We start from the raw sequence: 22,573 nt of genomic DNA, 5'->3' as shown, positions 1-22,573 counted from the left end.
TGGGAATTTGCAACGACTTATTACTTATTATTTGTGTGTTTATGTTCACATCTATCTTGTTCTGTCTGATTTAGAATTCTTGCTCGTTTTTATTTGTCTGATTGGAATTCCTGCTTGTTTAAATTAGTTGTTTTGCTCTGAACCTATACTGTGTATGTTGGACCCCAGGTAGACCGGTTGGCGCTCTTTGCTCTCTAATCCTAATAAACTAAACTAAACATACAGAATGATTGACATTGGTGTAGGGTTGAAGGCTGCCCCCCACCCACCCCTTATATGGCTTTCATTACCTCCACCAATAGTTAAGAAGCTAAACTACAGGATTTGGCAGAATCGTTCACCATGTTGGATCTTCATGTGGCTAATGTTGTTTTTCAGCAAAGTAAACCCGTTGGAACCGTCACGGTACTCAGAGCCACATGTGGAAGACTTCTCTCGTATCTGCTCCACTACAAGGAGCTTGTGTAATCTGCTCCACTACAAGGAGTTTGTGTAATCTGCTCCACTACAGGGAGTTTGTGTAATCTGCTCGACTACAAGGAGCTTGTGTAATCTGCTCCACTACAGGGAGTTTGTGTAATCTGCTCCACTACAAGGAGTTTGTGTAATCTGCTCCACTACAAGGAGTTTGTGTAATCTGCTCCACTACAAGGAGTTTGTGTAATCTGCTCCACTACAAGGAGCTTGTGTAATCTGCTTGACTACAAGGAGCTTGTGTAATCTGCTCCACTATAAGGAGTTTGTGTAATCTGCTCCACTATAAGGAGCTTGTGTAATCTGCTCCACTACAAGGAGTTTGTGTAATCTGCTCCACTATAAGGAGTTTGTGTAATCTGCTCGACTACAAGGAGTTTGTGTAATCTGCTCCACTACAAGGAGTTTGTGTAATCTGCTCCACTATAAGGAGCTTGTGTAATCTGCTCGACTACAAGGAGTTTGTGTAATCTGCTCCACTACAAGGAGCTTGTGTAATCTGCTCGACTACAAGGAGTTTGTGTAATCTGCTCCACTACAAGGAGTTTGTGTAATCTGCTCCACTATAAGGAGCTTGTGTAATCTGCTCCACTATAAGGAGTTTGTGTAATCTGCTCCACTATAAGGAGTTTGTGTAATCTGCTCCACTACAAGGAGCTTGTGTAATCTGCTCGACTATAAGGAGCTTGTGTAATCTGCTCCACTATAAGGAGCTTGTGTAATCTGCTCCACTATAAGGAGTTTGTGTAATCTGCTCCACTACAAGGAGCTTGTGTAATCTGCTCCACTACAAGGAGTTTGTGTAATCTGCTCGACTACAAGGAGTTTGTGTAATCTGCTCCACTACAAGGAGCTTGTGTAATCTGCTCGACTACAAGGAGCTTGTGTAATCTGCTCCACTATAAGGAGCTTGTGTAATCTGCTCCACTATAAGGAGTTTGTGTAATCTGCTCCACTACAAGGAGTTTGTGTAATCTGCTCCACTACAAGGAGCTTGTGTAATCTGCTCGACTACAAGGAGTTTGTGTAATCTGCTCGACTATAAGGAGTTTGTGTAATCTGCTCCACTACAAGGAGTTTGTGTAATCTGCTCGACTATAAGGAGTTTGTGTAATCTGCTCCACTATAAGGAGTTTGTGTAATCTGCTCCACTATAAGGAGTTTGTGTAATCTGCTCGACTACAAGGAGTTTGTGTAATCTGCTCCACTACAAGGAGTTTGTGTAATCTGCTCGACTACAAGGAACTTGTGTAATCTGCTCGACTACTAGGAGTTTGTGTAATCTGCTCCACTACAAGGAGTTTGTGTAATCTGCTCCAGTACAAGGAGTTTGTGTAATCTGCTCCACTATAAGGAGTTTGTGTAATCTGCTCCACTATAAGGAGTTTGTGTAATCTGCTCCACTACAAGGATCTTGTGTAATCTGCTCCACTATAAGGAGTTTGTGTAATCTGCTCCACTACAAGGATCTTGTGTAATCGGCTCCACTATAAGGAGTTTGTGTAATCTGCTCCACTACAAGGAGCTTGTGTAATCTGCTTGACTACAAGGAGTTTGTGTAATCTGCTCCACTACAAGGAGTTCTCTCTCTCTCTCTCTCTTTATGTAGACCTAATGGCTGTAGGTTCATGTGACTTCTCTCTCTTCATGTAGACCTGATGGCTGTAGGTTCATGTGACTTCTCTCTCTCTTTATGTAGACCTGATGGCTGTAGGTTCATGTGACTTCTCTCTCTCTTCATGTAGACCTGATGGCTGTAGGTTCATGTGACTTCTCTCTCTCTTCATGTAGACCTGATGGCTGTAGGTTCATGTGACTTCTCTCTCTCTTCATGTAGACCTGATGGCTGTAGGTTCATGTGACTTCTCTCTCTCTTTATGTAGACCTGATGGCTGTAGGTTCATGTGACTTCTCTCTCTCTTCATGTAGACCTGATGGCTGTAGGTTCATGTGACTTCTCTCTCTCTTCATGTAGACCTGATGGCTGTAGGTTCATGTGACTTCTCTCTCTCTTTATGTAGACCTGATGGCTGTAGGTTCATGTGACTTCTCTCTCTCTTTATGTAGACCTGATGGCTGTAGGTTCATGTGACTTCTCTCTCTCTTTATGTAGACCTGATGGTTGTAGGTTCATGTGACTTCTCTCTCTCTTCATGTAGACCTGATGGCTGTAGGTTCATGTGACTTCTCTCTCTCTTTATGTAGACCTGATGGTTGTAGGTTCATGTGACTTCTCTCTCTCTTCATGTAGACCTGATGGCTGTAGGTTCATGTGACTTCTCTCTCTTCATGTAGACCTGATGGCTGTAGGTTCATGTGACTTCTCTCTCTCTTTATGTAGACCTGATGGCTGTAGGTTCATGTGACTTCTCTCTCTCTTTATGTAGACCTGATGGTTGTAGGTTCATGTGACTTCTCTCTCTTTATGTAGACCTGATGGTTGTAGGTTCATGTGACTTCTCTCTCTCTTCATGTAGACCTGATGGCTGTAGGTTCATGTGACTTCTCTCTCTCTTCATGTAGACCTGATGGCTGTAGGTTCATGTGACTTCTCTCTCTTTATGTAGACCTGATGGTTGTAGGTTCATGTGACTTCTCTCTCTTTATGTAGACCTGATGGCTGTAGGTTCATGTGACTTCTCTCTCTTTATGTAGACCTGATGGCTGTAGGTTCATGTGACTTCTCTCTCTCTTTATGTAGACCTGATGGCTGTAGGTTCATGTGACTTCTCTCTCTCTTCATGTAGACCTGATGGCTGTAGGTTCATGTGACTTCTCTCTCTCTTTATGTAGACCTGATGGCTGTAGGTTCATGTGACTTCTCTCTCTCTTCATGTAGACCTGATGGTTGTAGGTTCATGTGACTTCTCTCTCTCTTCATGTAGACCTGATGGCTGTAGGTTCATGTGACTTCTCTCTCTCTTCATGTAGACCTGATGGCTGTAGGTTCATGTGACTTCTCTCTCTTTATGTAGACCTGATGGTTGTAGGTTCATGTGACTTCTCTCTCTTCATGTAGACCTGATGGCTGTAGGTTCATGTGACTTCTCTCTCTCTTTATGTAGACCTGATGGCTGTAGGTTCATGTGACTTCTCTCTCTCTTTATGTAGACCTGATGGTTGTAGGTTCATGTGACTTCTCTCTCTCTTCATGTAGACCTGATGGCTGTAGGTTCATGTGACTTCTCTCTCTCTTCATGTAGACCTGATGGCTGTAGGTTCATGTGACTTCTCTCTCTCTTTATGTAGACCTGATGGCTGTAGGTTCATGTGACTTCTCTCTCTTTATGTAGACCTGATGGCTGTAGGTTCATGTGACTTCTCTCTCTCTTTATGTAGACCTGATGGCTGTAGGTTCATGTGACTTCTCTCTCTCTTCATGTAGACCTGATGGCTGTAGGTTCATGTGACTTCTCTCTCTCTTCATGTAGACCTGATGGCTGTAGGTTCATGTGACTTCTCTCTCTCTTCATGTAGACCTGATGGCTGTAGGTTCATGTGACTTCTCTCTCTCTTTATGTAGACCTGATGGCTGTAGGTTCATGTGACTTCTCTCTCTCTTCATGTAGACCTGATGGCTGTAGGTTCATGTGACTTCTCTCTCTCTTCATGTAGACCTGATGGTTGTAGGTTCATGTGACTTCTCTCTCTCTTTATGTAGACCTGATGGCTGTAGGTTCATGTGACTTCTCTCTCTTCATGTAGACCTGATGGCTGTAGGTTCATGTGACTTCTCTCTCTCTTTATGTAGACCTGATGGCTGTAGGTTCATGTGACTTCTCTCTCTCTTTATGTAGACCTGATGGCTGTAGGTTCATGTGACTTCTCTCTCTCTTTATGTAGACCTGATGGCTGTAGGTTCATGTGACTTCTCTCTCTCTTTATGTAGACCTGATGGCTGTAGGTTCATGTGACTTCTCTCTCTTCATGTAGACCTGATGGTTGTAGGTTCATGTGACTTCTCTCTCTCTTTATGTAGACCTGATGGTTGTAGGTTCATGTGACTTCTCTCTCTCTTTATGTAGACCTGATGGCTGTAGGTTCATGTGACTTCTCTCTCTCTTTATGTAGACCTGATGGTTGTAGGTTCATGTGACTTCTCTCTCTCTTTATGTAGACCTGATGGTTGTAGGTTCATGTGACTTCTCTCTCTCTTTATGTAGACCTGATGGTTGTAGGTTCATGTGACTTCTCTCTCTCTTTATGTAGACCTGATGGTTGTAGGTTCATGTGACTTCTCTCTCTCTTCATGTAGACCTGATGGCTGTAGGTTCATGTGACTTCTCTCTCTCTTTATGTAGACCTGATGGCTGTAGGTTCATGTGACTTCTCTCTCTCTTTATGTAGACCTGATGGCTGTAGGTTCATGTGACTTCTCTCTCTCTTCATGTAGACCTGATGGTTGTAGGTTCATGTGACTTCTCTCTCTTTATGTAGACCTGATGGCTGTAGGTTCATGTGACTTCTCTCTCTCTTCATGTAGACCTGATGGTTGTAGGTTCATGTGACTTCTCTCTCTCTTCATGTAGACCTGATGGCTGTAGGTTCATGTGACTTCTCTCTCTCTTCATGTAGACCTGATGGCTGTAGGTTCATGTGACTTCTCTCTCTTCATGTAGACCTGATGGCTGTAGGTTCATGTGACTTCTCTCTCTCTTCATGTAGACCTGATGGTTGTAGGTTCATGTGACTTCTCTCTCTCTTTATGTAGACCTGATGGTTGTAGGTTCATGTGACTTCTCTCTCTTTATGTAGACCTGATGGCTGTAGGTTCATGTGACTTCTCTCTCTCTTCATGTAGACCTGATGGCTGTAGGTTCATGTGACTTCTCTCTCTCTTCATGTAGACCTGATGGCTGTAGGTTCATGTGACTTCTCTCTCTCTTTATGTAGACCTGATGGCTGTAGGTTCATGTGACTTCTCTCTCTCTTTATGTAGACCTGATGGCTGTAGGTTCATGTGACTTCTCTCTCTCTTCATGTAGACCTGATGGCTGTAGGTTGTAGGTTCATGTGACTTCTCTCTCTTCATGTAGACCTGATGGCTGTAGGTTCATGTGACTTCTCTCTCTCTTCATGTAGACCTGATGGCTGTAGGTTCATGTGACTTCTCTCTCTTTATGTAGACCTGATGGCTGTAGGTTCATGTGACTTCTCTCTCTCTTTATGTAGACCTGATGGCTGTAGGTTCATGTGACTTCTCTCTCTCTTCATGTAGACCTGATGGATGTAGGTTGTAGGTTCATGTGACTTCTCTCTCTCTTCATGTAGACCTGATGGCTGTAGGTTCATGTGACTTCTCTCTCTCTTTATGTAGACCTGATGGTTGTAGGTTCATGTGACTTCTCTCTCTTCATGTAGACCTGATGGCTGTAGGTTCATGTGACTTCTCTCTCTTCATGTAGACCTGATGGCTGTAGGTTCATGTGACTTCTCTCTCTTTATGTAGACCTGATGGCTGTAGGTTCATGTGACTTCTCTCTCTCTTCATGTAGACCTGATGGCTGTAGGTTCATGTGACTTCTCTCTCTCTTCATGTAGACCTGATGGCTGTAGGTTCATGTGACTTCTCTCTCTCTTCATGTAGACCTGATGGTTGTAGGTTCATGTGACTTCTCTCTCTTTATGTAGACCTGATGGTTGTAGGTTCATGTGACTTCTCTCTCTTCATGTAGACCTGATGGCTGTAGGTTCATGTGACTTCTCTCTCTCTTCATGTAGACCCGATGGCTGTAGGTTCATGTGACTTCTCTCTCTCTTTATGTAGACCTGATGGCTGTAGGTTCATGTGACTTCTCTCTCTCTTCATGTAGACCTGATGGTTGTAGGTTCATGTGACTTCTCTCTCTCTTCATGTAGACCTGATGGTTGTAGGTTCATGTGACTTCTCTCTCTCTTTATGTAGACCTGATGGTTGTAGGTTCATGTGACTTCTCTCTCTCTTTATGTAGACCTGATGGCTGTAGGTTCATGTGACTTCTCTCTCTCTTTATGTAGACCTGATGGCTGTAGGTTCATGTGACTTCTCTCTCTCTTCATGTAGACCTGATGGCTGTAGGTTCATGTGACTTCTCTCTCTCTTCATGTAGACCTGATGGCTGTAGGTTCATGTGACTTCTCTCTCTCTTTATGTAGACCTGATGGCTGTAGGTTCATGTGACTTCTCTCTCTCTTTATGTAGACCTGATGGCTGTAGGTTCATGTGACTTCTCTCTCTTTATGTAGACCTGATGGTTGTAGGTTCATGTGACTTCTCTCTCTTCATGTAGACCTGATGGCTGTAGGTTCATGTGACTTCTCTCTCTCTTCATGTAGACCTGATGGCTGTAGGTTCATGTGACTTCTCTCTCTCTTTATGTAGACCTGATGGCTGTAGGTTCATGTGACTTCTCTCTCTCTTCATGTAGACCTGATGGCTGTAGGTTCATGTGACTTCTCTCTCTCTTTATGTAGACCTGATGGCTGTAAGTTCATGTGACTTCTCTCTCTCTTCATGTAGACCTGATGGTTGTAGGTTCATGTGACTTCTCTCTCTCTTTATGTAGACCTGATGGCTGTAGGTTCATGTGACTTCTCTCTCTCTTCATGTAGACCTGATGGCTGTAGGTTCATGTGACTTCTCTCTCTCTCTCTTTATGTAGACCTGATGGTTGTAGGTTCATGTGACTTCTCTCTCTTTATGTAGACCTGATGGTTGTAGGTTCATGTGACTTCTCTCTCTCTTTATGTAGACCTGATGGCTGTAGGTTCATGTGACTTCTCTCTCTTCATGTAGACCTGATGGTTGTAGGTTCATGTGACTTCTCTCTCTCTTTATGTAGACCTGATGGTTGTAGGTTCATGTGACTTCTCTCTCTCTTCATGTAGACCTGATGGCTGTAGGTTCATGTGACTTCTCTCTCTCTTTATGTAGACCTGATGGTTGTAGGTTCATGTGACTTCTCTCTCTCTTTATGTAGACCTGATGGCTGTAGGTTGTAGGTTCATGTGACTTCTCTCTCTTCATGTAGACCTGATGGTTGTAGGTTCATGTGACTTCTCTCTCTCTTTATGTAGACCTGATGGCTGTAGGTTCATGTGACTTCTCTCTCTTTATGTAGACCTGATGGCTGTAGGTTCATGTGACTTCTCTCTCTCTTCATGTAGACCTGATGGTTGTAGGTTCATGTGACTTCTCTCTCTTTATGTAGACCTGATGGCTGTAGGTTCATGTGACTTCTCTCTCTCTTTATGTAGACCTGATGGCTGTAGGTTCATGTGACTTCTCTCTCTCTTCATGTAGACCTGATGGATGTAGGTTCATGTGACTTCTCTCTCTTCATGTAGACCTGATGGCTGTAGGTTCATGTGACTTCTCTCTCTTTATGTAGACCTGATGGATGTAGGTTCATGTGACTTCTCTCTCTTTATGTAGACCTGATGGTTGTAGGTTCATGTGACTTCTCTCTCTTCATGTAGACCTGATGGCTGTAGGTTCATGTGACTTCTCTCTCTCTTTATGTAGACCTGATGGCTGTAGGTTCATGTGACTTCTCTCTCTCTTTATGTAGACCTGATGGTTGTAGGTTCATGTGACTTCTCTCTCTTCATGTAGACCTGATGGCTGTAGGTTCATGTGACTTCTCTCTCTTTCTGTAGACCTGATGGCTGTAGGTTCATGTGACTTCTCTCTCTTTATGTAGACCTGATGGTTGTAGGTTCATGTGACTTCTCTCTCTTTATGTAGACCTGATGGTTGTAGGTTCATGTGACTTCTCTCTCTCTTTATGTAGACCTGATGGTTGTAGGTTCATGTGACTTCTCTCTCTCTTCATGTAGACCTGATGGCTGTAGGTTCATGTGACTTCTCTCTCTCTTTATGTAGACCTGATGGCTGTAGGTTCATGTGACTTCTCTCTCTCTTTATGTAGACCTGATGGTTGTAGGTTCATGTGACTTCTCTCTCTCTTTATGTAGACCTGATGGTTGTAGGTTCATGTGACTTCTCTCTCTTTATGTAGACCTGATGGCTGTAGGTTCATGTGACTTCTCTCTCTTCATGTAGACCTGATGGCTGTAGGTTCATGTGACTTCTCTCTCTCTTTATGTAGACCTGATGGTTGTAGGTTCATGTGACTTCTCTCTCTTTATGTAGACCTGATGGCTGTAGGTTCATGTGACTTCTCTCTCTTTATGTAGACCTGATGGCTGTAGGTTCATGTGACTTCTCTCTCTCTTTATGTAGACCTGATGGCTGTAGGTTCATGTGACTTCTCTCTCTTTATGTAGACCTGATGGCTGTAAGTTCATGTGACTTCTCTCTCTCTTCATGTAGACCTGATGGCTGTAGGTTCATGTGACTTCTCTCTCTCTTTATGTAGACCTGATGGCTGTAGGTTCATGTGACTTCTCTCTCTCTTTATGTAGACCTGATGGCTGTAGGTTCATGTGACTTCTCTCTCTCTTTATGTAGACCTGATGGCTGTAGGTTCATGTGACTTCTCTCTCTCTTCATGTAGACCTGATGGTTGTAGGTTCATGTGACTTCTCTCTCTCTTTATGTAGACCTGATGGCTGTAGGTTCATGTGACTTCTCTCTCTTTATGTAGACCTGATGGCTGTAGGTTCATGTGACTTCTCTCTCTCTTCATGTAGACCTGATGGCTGTAGGTTCATGTGACTTCTCTCTCTCTTTATGTAGACCTGATGGCTGTAGGTTCATGTGACTTCTCTCTCTCTTCATGTAGACCTGATGGCTGTAGGTTCATGTGACTTCTCTCTCTCTTTATGTAGACCTGATGGCTGTAGGTTCATGTGACTTCTCTCTCTTTATGTAGACCTGATGGCTGTAGGTTCATGTGACTTCTCTCTCTCTTCATGTAGACCTGATGGCTGTAGGTTCATGTGACTTCTCTCTCTCTTTATGTAGACCTGATGGATGTAGGTTCATGTGACTTCTCTCTCTCTTCATGTAGACCTGATGGCTGTAGGTTCATGTGACTTCTCTCTCTTTATGTAGACCTGATGGCTGTAGGTTCATGTGACTTCTCTCTCTTTATGTAGACCTGATGGCTGTAGGTTCATGTGACTTCTCTCTCTCTTCATGTAGACCTGATGGTTGTAGGTTCATGTGACTTCTCTCTCTCTTTATGTAGACCTGATGGCTGTAGGTTCATGTGACTTCTCTCTCTCTTTATGTAGACCTGATGGTTGTAGGTTCATGTGACTTCTCTCTCTTCATGTAGACCTGATGGCTGTAGGTTCATGTGACTTCTCTCTCTTCATGTAGACCTGATGGCTGTAGGTTCATGTGACTTCTCTCTCTTTATGTAGACCTGATGGCTGTAGGTTCATGTGACTTCTCTCTCTCTTCATGTAGACCTGATGGTTGTAGGTTCATGTGACTTCTCTCTCTTTATGTAGACCTGATGGCTGTAGGTTCATGTGACTTCTCTCTCTCTTCATGTAGACCTGATGGCTGTAGGTTCATGTGACTTCTCTCTCTCTTTATGTAGACCTGATGGCTGTAGGTTCATGTGACTTCTCTCTCTCTTCATGTAGACCTGATGGTTGTAGGTTCATGTGACTTCTCTCTCTCTTTATGTAGACCTGATGGTTGTAGGTTCATGTGACTTCTCTCTCTCTTTATGTAGACCTGATGGCTGTAGGTTCATGTGACTTCTCTCTCTTTATGTAGACCTGATGGCTGTAGGTTCATGTGACTTCTCTCTCTCTTTATGTAGACCTGATGGTTGTAGGTTCATGTGACTTCTCTCTCTCTTTATGTAGACCTGATGGCTGTAGGTTCATGTGACTTCTCTCTCTCTTTATGTAGACCTGATGGCTGTAGGTTCATGTGACTTCTCTCTCTCTTCATGTAGACCTGATGGCTGTAAGTTCATGTGACTTCTCTCTCTCTTCATGTAGACCTGATGGCTGTAGGTTCATGTGACTTCTCTCTCTCTTCATGTAGACCTGATGGCTGTAGGTTCATGTGACTTCTCTCTCTCTTCATGTAGACCTGATGGCTGTAAGTTCATGTGACTTCTCTCTCTCTTCATGTAGACCTGATGGCTGTAGGTTCATGTGACTTCTCTCTCTCTTCATGTAGACCTGATGGCTGTAGGTTCATGTGACTTCTCTCTCTTTATGTAGACCTGATGGTTGTAGGTTCATGTGACTTCTCTCTCTTTATGTAGACCTGATGGCTGTAGGTTCATGTGACTTCTCTCTCTTTATGTAGACCTGATGGCTGTAGGTTCATGTGACTTCTCTCTCTCTTCATGTAGACCTGATGGTTGTAGGTTCATGTGACTTCTCTCTCTTTATGTAGACCTGATGGTTGTAGGTTCATGTGACTTCTCTCTCTTCATGTAGACCTGATGGCTGTAGGTTCATGTGACTTCTCTCTCTCTTCATGTAGACCTGATGGCTGTAGGTTCATGTGACTTCTCTCTCTCTTTATGTAGACCTGATGGCTGTAGGTTCATGTGACTTCTCTCTCTCTTTATGTAGACCTGATGGCTGTAGGTTCATGTGACTTCTCTCTCTCTTCATGTAGACCTGATGGATGTAGGTTCATGTGACTTCTCTCTCTCTTCATGTAGACCTGATGGATGTAGGTTCATGTGACTTCTCTCTCTTCATGTAGACCTGATGGCTGTAGGTTCATGTGACTTCTCTCTCTTTATGTAGACCTGATGGATGTAGGTTCATGTGACTTCTCTCTCTTTATGTAGACCTGATGGTTGTAGGTTCATGTGACTTCTCTCTCTTCATGTAGACCTGATGGCTGTAGGTTCATGTGACTTCTCTCTCTCTTTATGTAGACCTGATGGCTGTAGGTTCATGTGACTTCTCTCTCTCTTTATGTAGACCTGATGGTTGTAGGTTCATGTGACTTCTCTCTCTTCATGTAGACCTGATGGCTGTAGGTTCATGTGACTTCTCTCTCTTTATGTAGACCTGATGGTTGTAGGTTCATGTGACTTCTCTCTCTTTATGTAGACCTGATGGTTGTAGGTTCATGTGACTTCTCTCTCTCTTCATGTAGACCTGATGGCTGTAGGTTCATGTGACTTCTCTCTCTCTTTATGTAGACCTGATGGTTGTAGGTTCATGTGACTTCTCTCTCTCTTTATGTAGACCTGATGGTTGTAGGTTCATGTGACTTCTCTCTCTTTATGTAGACCTGATGGCTGTAGGTTCATGTGACTTCTCTCTCTCTTCATGTAGACCTGATGGCTGTAGGTTCATGTGACTTCTCTCTCTCTTTATGTAGACCTGATGGCTGTAGGTTCATGTGACTTCTCTCTCTCTTTATGTAGACCTGATGGCTGTAGGTTCATGTGACTTCTCTCTCTCTTTATGTAGACCTGATGGCTGTAGGTTCATGTGACTTCTCTCTCTCTTTATGTAGACCTGATGGTTGTAGGTTCATGTGACTTCTCTCTCTTTATGTAGACCTGATGGCTGTAGGTTCATGTGACTTCTCTCTCTCTTTATGTAGACCTGATGGTTGTAGGTTCATGTGACTTCTCTCTCTTTATGTAGACCTGATGGCTGTAGGTTCATGTGACTTCTCTCTCTTTATGTAGACCTGATGGTTGTAGGTTCATGTGACTTCTCTCTCTCTTTATGTAGACCTGATGGCTGTAGGTTCATGTGACTTCTCTCTCTTCATGTAGACCTGATGGCTGTAGGTTCATGTGACTTCTCTCTCTCTTTATGTAGACCTGATGGCTGTAGGTTCATGTGACTTCTCTCTCTCTTTATGTAGACCTGATGGCTGTAGGTTCATGTGACTTCTCTCTCTTTATGTAGACCTGATGGCTGTAGGTTCATGTGACTTCTCTCTCTCTTCATGTAGACCTGATGGCTGTAGGTTCATGTGACTTCTCTCTCTTTATGTAGACCTGATGGCTGTAGGTTCATGTGACTTCTCTCTCTCTTCATGTAGACCTGATGGTTGTAGGTTCATGTGACTTCTCTCTCTCTTTATGTAGACCTGATGGTTGTAGGTTCATGTGACTTCTCTCTCTCTTCATGTAGACCTGATGGTTGTAGGTTCATGTGACTTCTCTCTCTCTTCATGTAGACCTGATGGTTGTAGGTTCATGTGACTTCTCTCTCTTCATGTAGACCTGATGGCTGTAGGTTCATGTGACTTCTCTCTCTTCATGTAGACCTGATGGTTGTAGGTTGTAGGTTCATGTGACTTCTCTCTCTCTTTATGTAGACCTGATGGCTGTAGGTTGTAGGTTCATGTGACTTCTCTCTCTCTTTATGTAGACCTGATGGCTGTAGGTTCATGTGACTTCTCTCTCTCTTTATGTAGACCTGATGGCTGTAGGTTCATGTGACTTCTCTCTCTCTTTATGTAGACCTGATGGCTGTAGGTTCATGTGACTTCTCTCTCTCTTCATGTAGACCTGATGGTTGTAGGTTCATGTGACTTCTCTCTCTCTTTATGTAGACCTGATGGCTGTAGGTTCATGTGACTTCTCTCTCTCTTTATGTAGACCTGATGGCTGTAGGTTCATGTGACTTCTCTCTCTCTTTATGTAGACCTGATGGCTGTAGGTTCATGTGACTTCTCTCTCTCTTCATGTAGACCTGATGGTTGTAGGTTCATGTGACTTCTCTCTCTCTTCATGTAGACCTGATGGTTGTAGGTTCATGTGACTTCTCTCTCTTCATGTAGACCTGATGGCTGTAGGTTCATGTGACTTCTCTCTCTCTTTATGTAGACCTGATGGTTGTAGGTTCATGTGACTTCTCTCTCTCTTCATGTAGACCTGATGGTTGTAGGTTCATGTGACTTCTCTCTCTCTTCATGTAGACCTGATGGCTGTAGGTTCATGTGACTTCTCTCTCTCTTCATGTAGACCTGATGGCTGTAGGTTCATGTGACTTCTCTCTCTATTTATGTAGACCTGATGGCTGTAGGTTCATGTGACTTCTCTCTCTTTATGTAGACCTGATGGCTGTAGGTTCATGTGACTTCTCTCTCTCTTCATGTAGACCTGATGGCTGTAGGTTCATGTGACTTCTCTCTCTCTTTATGTAGACCTGATGGCTGTAGGTTCATGTGACTTCTCTCTCTCTTTATGTAGACCTGATGGTTGTAGGTTCATGTGACTTCTCTCTCTTTATGTAGACCTGATGGCTGTAGGTTCATGTGACTTCTCTCTCTCTTCATGTAGACCTGATGGTTGTAGGTTCATGTGACTTCTCTCTCTCTTCATGTAGACCTGATGGCTGTAGGTTCATGTGACTTCTCTCTCTTTATGTAGACCTGATGGTTGTAGGTTCATGTGACTTCTCTCTCTTTATGTAGACCTGATGGCTGTAGGTTCATGTGACTTCTCTCTCTTTATGTAGACCTGATGGCTGTAGGTTCATGTGACTTCTCTCTCTCTTTATGTAGACCTGATGGTTGTAGGTTGTAGGTTCATGTGACTTCTCTCTCTCTTTATGTAGACCTGATGGCTGTAGGTTGTAGGTTCATGTGACTTCTCTCTCTCTTTATGTAGACCTGATGGCTGTAGGTTCATGTGACTTCTCTCTCTTCATGTAGACCTGATGGTTGTAGGTTCATGTGACTTCTCTCTCTTTATGTAGACCTGATGGCTGTAGGTTCATGTGACTTCTCTCTCTTTATGTAGACCTGATGGTTGTAGGTTCATGTGACTTCTCTCTCTCTTTATGTAGACCTGATGGCTGTAGGTTCATGTGACTTCTCTCTCTCTTTATGTAGACCTGATGGCTGTAGGTTGTAGGTTCATGTGACTTCTCTCTCTCTTCATGTAGACCTGATGGCTGTAGGTTCATGTGACTTCTCTCTCTCTTCATGTAGACCTGATGGTTGTAGGTTCATGTGACTTCTCTCTCTCTTCATGTAGACCTGATGGTTGTAGGTTCATGTGACTTCTCTCTCTCTTCATGTAGACCTGATGGTTGTAGGTTCATGTGACTTCTCTCTCTCTTCATGTAGACCTGATGGTTGTAGGTTCATGTGACTTCTCTCTCTCTTTATGTAGACCTGATGGCTGTAGGTTCATGTGACTTCTCTCTCTTTATGTAGACCTGATGGTTGTAGGTTCATGTGACTTCTCTCTCTCTTCATGTAGACCTGATGGTTGTAGGTTCATGTGACTTCTCTCTCTCTTTATGTAGACCTGATGGTTGTAGGTTCATGTGACTTCTCTCTCTCTTCATGTAGACCTGATGGTTGTAGGTTCATGTGACTTCTCTCTCTCTTCATGTAGACCTGATGGCTGTAGGTTCATGTGACTTCTCTCTCTCTTTATGTAGACCTGATGGCTGTAGGTTCATGTGACTTCTCTCTCTTTATGTAGACCTGATGGCTGTAGGTTCATGTGACTTCTCTCTCTCTTCATGTAGACCTGATGGTTGTAGGTTCATGTGACTTCTCTCTCTCTTTATGTAGACCTGATGGTTGTAGGTTCATGTGACTTCTCTCTCTTTATGTAGACCTGATGGCTGTAGGTTCATGTGACTTCTCTCTCTCTTTATGTAGACCTGATGGTTGTAGGTTCATGTGACTTCTCTCTCTCTTTATGTAGACCTGATGGCTGTAGGTTCATGTGACTTCTCTCTCTCTTTATGTAGACCTGATGGTTGTAGGTTCATGTGACTTCTCTCTCTCTTTATGTAGACCTGATGGTTGTAGGTTCATGTGACTTCTCTCTCTTTATGTAGACCTGATGGCTGTAGGTTCATGTGACTTCTCTCTCTTCATGTAGACCTGATGGCTGTAGGTTCATGTGACTTCTCTCTCTCTTTATGTAGACCTGATGGTTGTAGGTTCATGTGACTTCTCTCTCTTTATGTAGACCTGATGGCTGTAGGTTCATGTGACTTCTCTCTCTTTATGTAGACCTGATGGCTGTAGGTTCATGTGACTTCTCTCTCTCTTTATGTAGACCTGATGGCTGTAGGTTCATGTGACTTCTCTCTCTTTATGTAGACCTGATGGCTGTAAGTTCATGTGACTTCTCTCTCTCTTCATGTAGACCTGATGGCTGTAGGTTCATGTGACTTCTCTCTCTCTTTATGTAGACCTGATGGCTGTAGGTTCATGTGACTTCTCTCTCTCTTTATGTAGACCTGATGGCTGTAGGTTCATGTGACTTCTCTCTCTCTTTATGTAGACCTGATGGCTGTAGGTTCATGTGACTTCTCTCTCTTCATGTAGACCTGATGGTTGTAGGTTCATGTGACTTCTCTCTCTTTATGTAGACCTGATGGCTGTAGGTTCATGTGACTTCTCTCTCTTCATGTAGACCTGATGGTTGTAGGTTCATGTGACTTCTCTCTCTTTATGTAGACCTGATGGCTGTAGGTTCATGTGACTTCTCTCTCTCTCTTTATGTAGACCTGATGGTTGTAGGTTCATGTGACTTCTCTCTCTCTTTATGTAGACCTGATGGTTGTAGGTTCATGTGACTTCTCTCTCTTTATGTAGACCTGATGGCTGTAGGTTCATGTGACTTCTCTCTCTCTTCATGTAGACCTGATGGTTGTAGGTTCATGTGACTTCTCTCTCTTTATGTAGACCTGATGGTTGTAGGTTCATGTGACTTCTCTCTCTTTATGTAGACCTGATGGTTGTAGGTTCATGTGACTTCTCTCTCTTCATGTAGACCTGATGGCTGTAGGTTCATGTGACTTCTCTCTCTTTATGTAGACCTGATGGCTGTAGGTTCATGTGACTTCTCTCTCTCTTTATGTAGACCTGATGGCTGTAGGTTCATGTGACTTCTCTCTCTTTATGTAGACCTGATGGCTGTAGGTTCATGTGACTTCTCTCTCTCTTTATGTAGACCTGATGGCTGTAGGTTCATGTGACTTCTCTCTCTCTTCATGTAGACCTGATGGTTGTAGGTTCATGTGACTTCTCTCTCTCTTTATGTAGACCTGATGGCTGTAGGTTCATGTGACTTCTCTCTCTCTTTATGTAGACCTGATGGTTGTAGGTTCATGTGACTTCTCTCTCTCTTCATGTAGACCTGATGGCTGTAGGTTCATGTGACTTCTCTCTCTCTTTATGTAGACCTGATGGCTGTAGGTTCATGTGACTTCTCTCTCTTTATGTAGACCTGATGGCTGTAGGTTCATGTGACTTCTCTCTCTCTTCATGTAGACCTGATGGCTGTAGGTTCATGTGACTTCTCTCTCTTCATGTAGACCTGATGGCTGTAGGTTCATGTGACTTCTCTCTCTCTTCATGTAGACCTGATGGCTGTAGGTTCATGTGACTTCTCTCTCTCTTTATGTAGACCTGATGGCTGTAGGTTCATGTGACTTCTCTCTCTCTTCATGTAGACCTGATGGTTGTAGGTTCATGTGACTTCTCTCTCTCTTCATGTAGACCTGATGGTTGTAGGTTCATGTGACTTCTCTCTCTCTTTATGTAGACCTGATGGTTGTAGGTTCATGTGACTTCTCTCTCTTCATGTAGACCTGATGGCTGTAGGTTCATGTGACTTCTCTCTCTCTTTATGTAGACCTGATGGTTGTAGGTTCATGTGACTTCTCTCTCTCTTCATGTAGACCTGATGGTTGTAGGTTCATGTGACTTCTCTCTCTCTTCATGTAGACCTGATGGCTGTAGGTTCATGTGACTTCTCTCTCTCTTCATGTACATTTACATTTACATTTAGTCATTTAGCTGACGCTTTTATCCAAAGCGACTTACAAGTTCTCTACGACAAGCCATCAGGAAGGGCACAACTCTATCAGCTGAGTAACAATGTTCATCAAAGTGTTGAGTGCTACAGTGTAGGTTAGTTTATTAGGACAAGTGCATGACAGTACGGTTAGTTAGGGTTAGATTTTTTTTTTTTTTTTTTCTTTTTTTTTTTTTCTTTTTTTTTAATTCAGATAATGGTTGAAGAAGTGCGTCTTTAGTCGACGGCGAAAGATTGGACGTGATTCGGCTGTCCTAACTGGGGTGGGTAGTTCATTCCACCATTGTGGGGCAAGGACTGAGAATAGGCGACTTCTCTTTGATGACCCTCCCGGAGCTTGGATAGGAGTAGGTCTGAGGCGGCCAGAAGATGCAGAGCGTAGGGGTCTTGAGGGTGTGTAGACCTGATGGCTGTAGGTTCATGTGACTTCTCTCTCTCTTTATGTAGACCTGATGGCTGTAGGTTCATGTGACTTCTCTCTCTCTTTATGTAGACCTGATGGCTGTAGGTTCATGTGACTTCTCTCTCTTTATGTAGACCTGATGGCTGTAGGTTCATGTGACTTCTCTCTCTCTTTATGTAGACCTGATGGCTGTAGGTTCATGTGACTTCTCTCTCTCTTTATGTAGACCTGATGGCTGTAGGTTCATGTGACTTCTCTCTCTCTTTATGTAGACCTGATGGCTGTAGGTTCATGTGACTTCTCTCTCTCTTTATGTAGACCTGATGGCTGTAGGTTCATGTGACTTCTCTCTCTTTATGTAGACCTGATGGCTGTAGGTTCATGTGACTTCTCTCTCTCTTCATGTAGACCTGATGGCTGTAGGTTCATGTGACTTCTCTCTCTCTTTATGTAGACCTGATGGTTGTAGGTTCATGTGACTTCTCTCTCTTTATGTAGACCTGATGGCTGTAGGTTCATGTGACTTCTCTCTCTCTTCATGTAGACCTGATGGTTGTAGGTTCATGTGACTTCTCTCTCTCTTCATGTAGACCTGATGGCTGTAGGTTCATGTGACTTCTCTCTCTTTATGTAGACCTGATGGTTGTAGGTTCATGTGACTTCTCTCTCTTTATGTAGACCTGATGGCTGTAGGTTCATGTGACTTCTCTCTCTTTATGTAGACCTGATGGCTGTAGGTTCATGTGACTTCTCTCTCTCTTTATGTAGACCTGATGGTTGTAGGTTGTAGGTTCATGTGACTTCTCTCTCTCTTTATGTAGACCTGATGGCTGTAGGTTGTAGGTTCATGTGACTTCTCTCTCTCTTTATGTATACCTGATGGCTGTAGGTTCATGTGACTTCTCTCTCTTCATGTAGACCTGATGGTTGTAGGTTCATGTGACTTCTCTCTCTTTATGTAGACCTGATGGCTGTAGGTTCATGTGACTTCTCTCTCTTTATGTAGACCTGATGGTTGTAGGTTCATGTGACTTCTCTCTCTCTTCATGTAGACCTGATGGCTGTAGGTTGTAGGTTCATGTGACTTCTCTCTCTCTTCATGTAGACCTGATGGCTGTAGGTTCATGTGACTTCTCTCTCTCTTCATGTAGACCTGATGGTTGTAGGTTCATGTGACTTCTCTCTCTCTTCATGTAGACCTGATGGTTGTAGGTTCATGTGACTTCTCTCTCTCTTCATGTAGACCTGATGGTTGTAGGTTCATGTGACTTCTCTCTCTCTTTATGTAGACCTGATGGTTGTAGGTTCATGTGACTTCTCTCTCTCTTTATGTAGACCTGATGGCTGTAGGTTCATGTGACTTCTCTCTCTTTATGTAGACCTGATGGTTGTAGGTTCATGTGACTTCTCTCTCTCTTTATGTAGACCTGATGGTTGTAGGTTCATGTGACTTCTCTCTCTTTATGTAGACCTGATGGCTGTAGGTTCATGTGACTTCTCTCTCTTCATGTAGACCTGATGGTTGTAGGTTCATGTGACTTCTCTCTCTTTATGTAGACTTGATGGCTGTAGGTTCATGTGACTTCTCTCTCTTCATGTAGACCTGATGGTTGTAGGTTCATGTGACTTCTCTCTCTTCATGTAGACCTGATGGCTGTAGGTTCATGTGACTTCTCTCTCTCTTTATGTAGACCTGATGGTTGTAGGTTCATGTGACTTCTCTCTCTTTATGTAGACCTGATGGCTGTAGGTTCATGTGACTTCTCTCTCTTTATGTAGACCTGATGGCTGTAGGTTCATGTGACTTCTCTCTCTCTTTATGTAGACCTGATGGCTGTAGGTTCATGTGACTTCTCTCTCTTTATGTAGACCTGATGGCTGTAGGTTCATGTGACTTCTCTCTCTCTTCATGTAGACCTGATGGCTGTAGGTTCATGTGACTTCTCTCTCTCTTCATGTAGACCTGATGGCTGTAGGTTCATGTGACTTCTCTCTCTCTTCATGTAGACCTGATGGCTGTAGGTTCATGTGACTTCTCTCTCTCTTCATGTAGACCTGATGGATGTAGGTTGTAGGTTCATGTGACTTCTCTCTCTCTTCATGTAGACCTGATGGCTGTAGGTTCATGTGACTTCTCTCTCTCTTTATGTAGACCTGATGGCTGTAGGTTCATGTGACTTCTCTCTCTCTTTATGTAGACCTGATGGCTGTAGGCTGTAGGTTCATGTGACTTCTCTTTCTCTCGCGCCGCAGGTTCCAGAGGAGACGGCTCACAGCGTGCGGCTGGCGGCTGGCAGCGGGCTCCGTACGGACGTGTGGAGGGAGTTTGCCAGGCGCTTCGGGAAGATCAACATCCGGGAGGGTTACGGTCTGACCGAGGCCAGCGTGGGCCTCCTCAACTACACCAATGAGATCGGACCGGTCGGGCGGGCCAGCTATCTGTACAAGGTCAGACACGGAGCGTTTCAAACACGGAACGCTTCAAACACGGAGCGCTTACACGGTCAGACACGGAGCGTTTACACGGTCAGACACGGAGCGTTTACACGGTCAGACACGGAGCGTTTACACGGTCAGACACGGAGCGTTTACACGGTCAGACACGGAGCGTTTACACGGTCAGACACGGAGCGTTTACACGGTCAGACACGGAGCGTTTACACGGTCAGACACGGAGCGTTTACACGGTCAGACACGGAGCGTTTACACGGTCAGACACGGAGCGCTTACACGGTCAGACACGGAGCGTTTACACGGTCAGACACGGAGCGTTTACACAGTCAGACACGGATCGCTTACACGGTCAGACACGGAGCGTTTACACGGTCAGACACGGAGCGTTTACACGGTCAGACACGGAGCGCTTACACGGTCAGACACGGAGCGTTTACACGGTCAGACACGGAGCGTTTACACGGTCAGACACGGAGCGTTTACACGGTCAGACACGGAGCGTTTACACGGTCAGACACGGAGCGTTTACATGGTCAGACACGGAGCGTTTACATGGTCAGACACGGAGCGTTTACACGGTCAGACACGGAACGCTTACACGGTCAGACACGGAGCGCTTTAACTTTGTGTATTTAAGTGTGAGTTTAACAATTTCTTTGGTTTTGTCCTTCAGCGAAACATGCCCTTTGACCTCTTGAGATGTGACTCCCAGACATACGAGCCAATCAGAACAGAATCTGGAAGGTGTATAAAAGCACAAACCGGTAAGATGAACACAACATGCTCAAGATTCACCTCATGTTTGTGAACATACAGTAAATATAAATATGGTATATAAACAGTATTATTGTACATGGCTATCATACAGAGTTATATGGGTAGGCTATAGTTTGAGGTAGGTAATTATTACAGTGAAGTAGGGCTGCAACGATTAGTCGACATAATCGACGACGTCGATTATAAAAAATCGTCGACGAGGAATTGTTGCGTCGATTAGTCATTAAAAAAAAAATATTATTATAATATTTCTTTTGCACTACCTATCTTTGTGAAAGTGGCTTCTCAGCTCTGGTCCAGCCAGCTGAAAACTTCTTAGCTTAACATAACAGACCGACAGTAAGTTTGGGGGAACTAATGGGATAACTGGGGATGTTGTTTGGTCCTGACAAGAGTCTCAAAGCAACTCTGAGGTCATGCTCAATGTCCAATCTGTTCCTCTGCTCTGTCTTCAGCTGGACCAGAGCTGAGAAGCCACTTTCACAAAGATAGGTAGTGCAAAAATGTTTTATTAGTCGACTAATCGAAAAAATAATCGACAGATTAGTCGACTACCAAAATAGTCATTAGTTGCAGCCCTACAGTGAAGTATCTCGATGGATGGATGGCACACCGGGGATGGATGGATGGCACACTGGGTAAGGCGGAAAATTTGTTGAATTCTGGGTGAACTGCCCTTTTAAGGCCAGGGGAAAAAACGTCTTATTGTTAAATAAACAATGGGCCTCATGCAAGAACGCTGTCGTATTTCTCTTAAATTAGCTTAGAGAATTGCGTGTGCGAATTTAACATCAGATTCACAAGTGTTTCTTAACTGCTCATGCAGAACTGTTGTCAGGCACACGAACGGCCACCCGCTCTTAAAAAACCAACACGAGTGGCCATGTTTCTGCAATTAGCATGACTCGCCCAAAACATGCCATATAAGGCCAGCTGTCATGTTGTATGAAAAGCCCACAGAAGAGGAATTCCTCTTGATACAGTAAGTAACCCACGTCATCTCAGCACGGAGTGATGTGAAGGAATGCAGAAACCAAGAGCCTCAGCGGCCACATCACAGGACTTACTGCCGTCGCTATATCTTAAAGGGGCGTTTTGCATTTACTTTGACAGTTATTGAGAGTAAATTAGTTATAGAATAGGGCCACCAGTGATGTCATCGGGGACATTGAATCCTTGTGTTGTGTTAATTACAGTTCAATGAAATTATAAGGTAGCAGTTCCCTAAATAACTAAACTAAATAACTGTAAACTAAATGAATGTGTGTGAGATCATGTGCAAAATATATCGGCTTTGTTTTTTGGTGAAGTGCCCCTTTAACTGAGTTTAAGAATTGGCAACAGGCTATATAATATAAATACAGTGGACTGGACAGTGATGGAAGCTGGTCACACCTCTGATGGTCATCTATTCTAAAGTCCCCAAAGGTATAGGCTACCTAATAAAGTACACATTCAACACATGCATGGGTTCTCCCTGCCTTTCCATCAGGGGCGGGTTTAGGATTGTAGGAGATCCGGGGCTTAGCCCAGATGGGAAACATTTTGCTTTGACACCTCAACCTTTAACTTACCACCACCTTAAAGCGGAAAAAGGCACTAGAGAACACTTAAATTCACACCCTTTAATGAAGCAAACAAATGCCTTAATAATAATAATAATAATAATAATAATAATAATAATAATAATACACTGTATTTGTATAGCACCTTTCATTTAAGGCTGCGGTTACATTAACTCATTCAGCGCCAGTCACGATGATAGTCGGGT

At 43.6% G+C, this 22,573-nt stretch overlaps 1 protein-coding gene across 1 annotated transcript in view; it reads left to right on the top strand.

Annotated features, from left to right (window-relative positions):
- Positions 1-22,573, top strand: part of LOC311236624 (long-chain fatty acid transport protein 6) — a 97,136-nt gene that overhangs the window by 36,544 nt on the left and 38,019 nt on the right. Inside the window, exons 5-6 of the mRNA XM_084324330.1 lie at positions 19,825-20,019; positions 20,699-20,789. Of these exons, the coding sequence (XP_084180456.1) occupies positions 19,825-20,019; positions 20,699-20,789 (286 nt within the window). The remainder of the gene's footprint in view (positions 1-19,824; positions 20,020-20,698; positions 20,790-22,573) is intronic.

This window comes from Notolepis coatsorum, assembly GCF_963971535.1.
Source record: "Notolepis coatsorum genome assembly, chromosome: 11".
NCBI classification, from domain to species: Eukaryota; Metazoa; Chordata; class Actinopteri; order Aulopiformes; family Paralepididae; genus Notolepis; species Notolepis coatsorum.
This window is presented reverse-complemented; position numbering and strand designations above follow the sequence as displayed.